At 27.8% G+C, this 7,352-nt stretch overlaps 1 protein-coding gene across 1 annotated transcript; it reads right to left on the reverse strand.

Annotated features, from left to right (window-relative positions):
* Nucleotides 1-331: 331 nt before the first annotated feature.
* On the reverse strand, nt 332-3,413 carry Rpn6 (regulatory particle non-ATPase 6). Its single transcript, XM_075381937.1, has one exon. It carries the CDS (start codon nt 3,364-3,366, stop codon nt 2,116-2,118), a length of 1,251 nt encoding a protein of 416 aa, XP_075238052.1. The 5' UTR covers nt 3,367-3,413; the 3' UTR covers nt 332-2,115.
* Nucleotides 3,414-7,352: the final 3,939 nt, after the last annotated feature.

Raw genomic sequence — 7,352 nt, forward strand, 5'->3', positions numbered from 1 at the left:
AAAAATCAATTATGTATAACACATTCAAAACATTATGAAGTAATCACACAACAATGACATATTAAATTAATGGTCACAATTTAGAGGAAAAAAGTGCTAACAGTAACAGTAGATGATGCAAGAGTGAAAACAGCAACACTAGTCATTTAAGACTAGTAAGAGCATCTCAAAATTATATATTTATAAAACTTATTCAATTAATCGTTCATTTAAACAATTTATAATTCAAACTGATTTTTATGACCAACAATCTTAGACAAAAATATATAATTTAAATGTTTAATTTGTCAAAAAAAATAAACTAATGATTACAGAAATAAACATACACATATTAAATAAAGAAAAACACAAATTTTATTAGATTTCAAAATAAATATAATAATAAACAAAAACAAAAAAATATATATTTCAACAATAATGCACAGGGTAAAAATGTTAGTTTTAAATTCCAATAAGTGTACAATGATAATAAATATTTATCATAGTATATGTATCATACAGAAATATAACTACATTAAAACTAATTTAGTAAGTTGCATCCATTACAAATGGTTTTAAATTAAACTCCAAGACTGAACAGTAACAAAAATAGCAATTTACTTTTGTAAAATTATCAAAACTTTATAAAATTGGTGCTGCATATTGCATTCTCCTTTTTTAAGTCTAATTTATAAAGAACCTGTAATGTCTCTTTAATATACAAAAAATATTCTTTCAATTGTTACAAAATTTAATTTAAAAAAAGGCACAAAAAATTTAACATAATTTATTGAAAGTTTGAAGTATAAGTCATTCATATATATAAATATTCTCCTGAAATTATGGTGGAGAAACAATAAAAACTGTAACAAACCTATTACAAAATTTTAGCTGCAATAAAACAATCAAATTTTTTCAAGTTCAAGAACATAGATTGTATTAATAACTAAAATAATGTATTTATTAAAATAAATGAAATGATATGTAAAAACTACTAAGATACACCTAAAATTTGTAAATTGTTTTGATGAACTTATTTTCAGTACATTCAACTGAATTGATTAAAGTGATATTACATTTTATTTAAATATTTTTAAATTAATATTTTATATACAAATTTTTATAAAATATTTCCTTTTCTTACAGCAAAATAAATTTTAAACTGGTGATATATTAATGTCAAAAACCTACTTTAAATTCTTCTTTTTTTAAAAATTATTTTAGATAAATTGGTAGAAGAACCCTTTACCAAACAAAAAGTCTTATTATTTGAGAAGAAAGAAATTATATAGATAAACTACACAAGACAACCTATGGACATATGCATTATGTTACATACAAATAACTATGAATTAAAGAATGTATCTCAAATGTTAAAATAAAAATTTAATTAATTAATTAAATTTAATTATAATAAATTAATGGGATACAATTACACTAATATATCCAATTCTAAAATAATGTAATATTTATATATTTACAAGAATTTTGGTAGTCCATTTGTTACGTTTTATAAATGAATAGTTTATTAGAAACAATACACAAAATAATGCAGTAAATAAAAGATTGATTAAAATAATATAAAAAAAATATATAGAAATTTTAAACAATATAACTTGTAGTAAATACACAATGAAAAGTTTATAAAAATCAAACAATGGAAAAAAATAAATATAAACACACAAAATATACTATCCCTATACAATGAAAAACAGGGAAAAATTTTAGAACACGGTTTTGAAATTAATAATAAATCCAGTTACACTATATTAGATCACTGGAATTATATTTTTAAACAAAATAGAAGTATCATACTGGATATAGCAAAACACATTTCATAATAATCTAACTCCTGGTTAGATAATAAAAATGAACTACCAAAAACTCACTAACTATAAAAAAATGATTTACAATTTTTATATTATATAAAAAATGTTTTAAAATATAAAAGAAAATCATTACTTACCAATTAACCAGATAAATTTTATTAGTAATTTAGTAATTATACAAATCATCACAACAAAAAGAAATTAATGAAAATTATTAATGTCTTATCACTTCCAATACACAGTCCACTTTATAAACTCTCTATTATGCATTATTAATATTACTTAAATTACAAAATAAAATAAAAAATTAAGAAAGTTTTTTAGCTTTTTGATAAAGTGTATCGACTACTTTACCCATACTTGTAATAGTTTCTAATGCCATTTCATAAGTTTTGTCCATAGTTGTTTCCTCAAAAACTACAAGTACACCTTCACCTTGATCAAGAATTCCATGAAATTTTTTATCAAGAATCATTTGAGATAGTTTTTTTTCTACTTGCAAATTAGGTAATTTAATAGCTTGAGAGATGAATTCTACCTGGACTCTTGAATAAGGCTCTATAATACGGCATAAATTTTGTTCCAACATATTGTCATAAAGTGTACCAAGATGAGCACGAACAATAGGATCTTCTTCAAGTTCTTTTTTATAATTTTTTAAACACTGTTGAAAATCAGCAAGAGATCGTTTGTGACTTGCCTGTGCTACAGACTTCATCGCCTCTATATCTTTTCCACCATATTTTAATGCCAATTTTCCACTAATTATTTGCTGTACATCTTCTGGGGTGTTTAACATTATTTTGGATAACAACATATACTTTAGAGCGGTCAACGCTTTAGGGCTTTCTATACTGTCATAACCTTCAAACGCTTCACAAAAATATGAATATGCGATTTTAAAGTCTTGTTCATCAGCGGCATGAAGTATTCCCGATTGTAAATCCAAAGCGGCTTGCATTTTAGGTGGACAATATACAGCATTTGCTGTAGTGCGTGCAGATGTTAATGCAGCACGAGCTTTAGAAAGGTTACTTAAAGCATGATAGGTTTTACTTTCCAAAAGTAACACCTCTACTAACAGATTTTTATCGTCAAGCTTTTTTAATTCTTTTAAAAGATTTGAACCGAGCTGAAGGGCTTCTGTAAACATACCTGTATCGAAATAGAGGGCAACAAGTCGAGCTTCTAAGGACTGCCTGAGAAAGGTTCTTCTTTCTTCTTTCGCCCATTCTATACACTCTTTACACAACTGCACTTCGATACCGATACCCGCTTCTAAATCCAAAAAGAAATCGACTAAAGAACGAACCAACTTAGCAGCTTTAGCTTTACTGATTAAACTTAAGAAGGGCCTGGTCGCTTTGATAAGCTCGGCCAACTCTTTAGCTTTACCTTCATTTCTGTATTGTTCTCCCAGCTGAAGTATTCCTTGTTCCTTCGCTTTGATATCATCTTCTTCATTTTCTTCAATTACACCTTGATGTACTAAATTTTGACGTAAATCTTCGCGGCTGGAAGTTGGCACAGATCTCTCGAACAACATTGCACCCGCCATTTTAGTTTTACTCCGAAACGCTCGGTCATCATATACTTCTTCTTCTTCCTGCTTTCACAACATGACATTGGAAATAATATATCGTATTTCCTGGTAGGAAAATCAGCTGTTATTAATTAATGTTTCTTTGTTTAAAATATAGCTTCTTATAAAGATAGTAATTCTAAAATATAACGCAAATAAATTTAAAAAAATCTATGAGATTGATAAAAATAAAATCTTACAATTGAATTGTTCGTTTTCGATAACTCCTACATATTATGTATTTTTCTCTCGGTGAAAAAATACATACTTTTCTGTTGCAATAAATTTCTCTGAACTGTTTCACTCATTTCAATTTTTTCACCGCTGCGAAATCGATTCTTTTTTGTCTATAGGAAGATATAACACTACTATATTTTCATGGCGTGTGCAGATTTTAAAAAAATAGTAGGTAATTATTAAAAAAGACTGTACGTTATGTTTTATATTAAAAAAAATAGCTAAAAAGATATACCAGTATTTTATAACCTAAGCAGGTAGAACTTAACTGCGGTTAAAAAGATTTTCAAGTAATTATTTCAAACAATAATTATTAAATTAATAGTTTTCATTATATATTGTCATTTATTTATAATATTTCTTTGGAATTTTTAGTAATATCTTGTGAAGTTATTAACAAACAACTAGCGCTCCTACATGGGAGGTAATGTAACAAGTTCATTATGAAAAAGTAAGCCGCACTTTTGGTTAGAGAATTTTATAAATTATTTATCAGAGTACATGAATTACTCTTTTTTATTTCATTTCTTGTTTGTTTAATTTTAATACATTCTTTGTTAACATACTTGAATTTGCATTTTATTTTTTTTATTACTTTATCAATATCATAATTAATTGGTTTTTGTGCTTATGTAGCGTAAATATGACACATCCATACTTAAGAAGTATTTAACCCAAAATGTGTCCCTGATCAGAATTTTCCTATTTATTCGCTGTAGCCACTATAGGCTGTTGCCCAATTGCAGTTAGCCTCCATCTTTTTTTTTTGTCATGAGAGATGAATTGTGCAGCAGCACATGAAAATTTTCAAGCCTGACTGGCTTTGAACCCAGAATTGACCAGTTGAAAGGCAGACGCTACCTATCTATCTCTCTTACCCCCAAATGAAACTGCAGAAATACACAACTAAAATAACATACTAGTGTAATGGAATCAAATAATTAGTAAAAAATTTCATTTTTAGTGCAGCAATGACAAAAAAAATATTTTCTTGTGGGAGCAAATATTTTTTGCTTTCACCCCTTTGTAGGTAATATGAGTGAAAACGAATATCTTAATTACCTAAAGGTCATTAAATTATTTGAAAAGATTTACCTTCTCTTTGAGTAAAATTTGAGATACAGGCAAGGCTGTTTTAACCAATAAAAAATATTTTTTAATTTTATCTTTAATAATGTAGAATACTATTTTATTATCTTTAAATAATACAAATAAATGTCATCATATTTGACAAATAAAATTGGATTAATACCACTGGTGGATCCAAGGGGAGGCTGTGGCTCCCCCTTGGAGATGAACATCACAGATTAAAATTTAAATATTTTTTTCTTTTTAAAATCATAAAAATATGAGGAGGCAGTCTTCTTTTCCGATGCTAAAAAGGAACTTTACTTATTACCCTTTGAAGTTGTCTGCAACTTATATAAACAGGGCTCAGTAGAGGCTTAATTCAGTACTGGATGCAGGATCCCCTGGGCTAATTATGGTAGAATATAATGGTGTTAATGCCCCATGGCCAAATCAGTCCATCCAGCAAGAAGACATCGTAAATAGGTGTTGATGTATTTCTTGATACCTTTAGACAGGAAAGTTGTTTCATCAAATATATCTTACCACACATTCTAATCGCCGGTAAACCATCTTAGTATTTCCAGTTCATGAGATCGTGCAATACTGTCATGTTAATCTGACCCCCTTCCTCTTTCTTTGGTGTTATTAAATAATTTAGCAAATGGCATTCTAACAGCAAAATATGATTATTTATAAAATTCATTTTTGCAATTTTATTCTCCATATTAGTACTAAAAAAAATGTTTTAAAATAGATTTCATAAAAAAATTCTGATGAGTTTTTTGCAAAAGTGCAAAGGATAAAATAAAAGCCTTAAGATGAACAGGTGGAAGTGCAGTTCGCTTGGAACATAATGTGTTCCATGTCAATCTCTTTTACTGTTTAACCTCCGGAACCACTGTGAGGTATTACTTCAGAGGATGATGTATATGAATGTGAATGAAGTGTAGTCTTGTAGTCTCAGGTTGACCACTGCTGAGAAGTGTGGTTAATTGAAACCCAATCACCAGTATCCACGATCTAGTATTCAAATCTGAATAAAAGTAACTGCTTTTACTATGATTCTTAGAACTCGACTTTGAAATCAGCTGATTTGCGATAACAATGGAGTGAATACCATCAACATTCCACAGAAGGCAGAGATGACTCAGCCAAACTCCAATTGTATTAAGAATGATGCTTGAATCATTTTTGTAAATAAATTGGAAAATAATAAAAAAATAAATTTATTGAAAACAAATTAAAGAATAATGTACTTAATACTTGGACACTAACATAAAAGATTAGATTACTCTCTCAAACCATACTCTTTTGCTCTGAAGCGCCTTAATAAAATGCAAATAAATTTACGATTATGAAATATTTATGTTTATGTATGTTCCCATCTACAGTATATTATCTCTTGGGTCTTCCAAGTCATTAAAATACAAAATTTGATTTTTTGGAGTTTGTCTTAGATTGTTTGTTCAGTTGGAAGAGTGTTTCTGCTGCATAAGTGGTTTCTAGTTTTATAATTTCCCATACTTTTGCGTTTATTTTTGTTTCTTTGGGAGGCATTTTTTACTGTTAAGTGTCCCAGGTTAATTTTTGAGCTTTAGCTAGTTTGTTTCCTTTTATTTGCATCAAGGTTTTTTGTTATTATTTCTTCAAGGTATTTTAATTTTATTACTGTTCATGTTTACTTCTTTTAATCATGTTGGTTTTTGGGGCATAATTTTTGTCTTTACAAATGATATTTTGAGGCCAAATTTATTTGCAATGTTTTGAAGTTACAATATCTGTGATTTAGCTTTGTCGATTACAGTTGCTAGCAGTAACAAGTTGTTGGCAAAATCAAGACAGTTTGTTTTGATTTTTCGGCCTATTTTTAATTTTTTGAGCCATTCCCTCATTACCATTTTTAGAGCGCAGTTGAATAATAGTGGTAAGAGCCTATTGCCTTGGCTTTATATATATATTTGAAATTACAATTTTTGATAAAAATTAATCATGAATTCTTAAAAAATAATAAAATACACATCTATGAATTTGATAACAGAATTGTTTCAGTTAAATTCAATACAACAATATTTCAGTAATAAGAAATGGACTTGCTTACATTGCTATTTTTAATAAATTATCAAATCATTTTTTAAAATCTTTTCAACAGTTTATTTAAAATACAATTAAAAGATTTTCTTTTACAGAAATGATACTATTCTGTTGATGAATTTTTAAAAATACCATTACAATAATATTCCAATTTCCGTGGCTGAGTGGTAGCTTCTCAGCCTTTCATCTGTAGTCCCAGGTTTGAATTCTGGTCAGGCATGGAATTTTTCACACTACAAATTTCCATTTGGCCTAAATGACCATAGCAGTTGATGCCCATACATCTCATAAAAAAATTAAAAAACCTAAATAATTTTCAATAACGCTTTTGAATTGCATTTGTTACATTCAGTATTTTATAAAAGAGTTTATATATTTAAAAAAAAAATTAATATAGACTTTAATTGGGATGTATTTGATTTTATTTTTTGTGTTGCTACTCTGATCAAGATTTTACCGCAGTTCCCCTTGGTATATCCAGGTAAACTGCTAAGGCAGTTCCTTCTTTTTACCAGAGCTGTATCATATCTACCCAATTTCTGATGCAATTCTATATAATGTAT

This window comes from Lycorma delicatula, chromosome 13 (genome assembly GCF_047948215.1).
Source record: "Lycorma delicatula isolate Av1 chromosome 13, ASM4794821v1, whole genome shotgun sequence".
Classification (NCBI taxonomy): Eukaryota; Metazoa; Arthropoda; class Insecta; order Hemiptera; family Fulgoridae; genus Lycorma; species Lycorma delicatula.

Bases quoted from the DNA above. Each gene is read 5' to 3' on its own strand.
- Rpn6 (XM_075381937.1), bottom strand. From the start codon at position 3,366: ATGGCGGGTGCAATGTTGTTCGAGAGATCTGTGCCAACTTCCAGCCGC.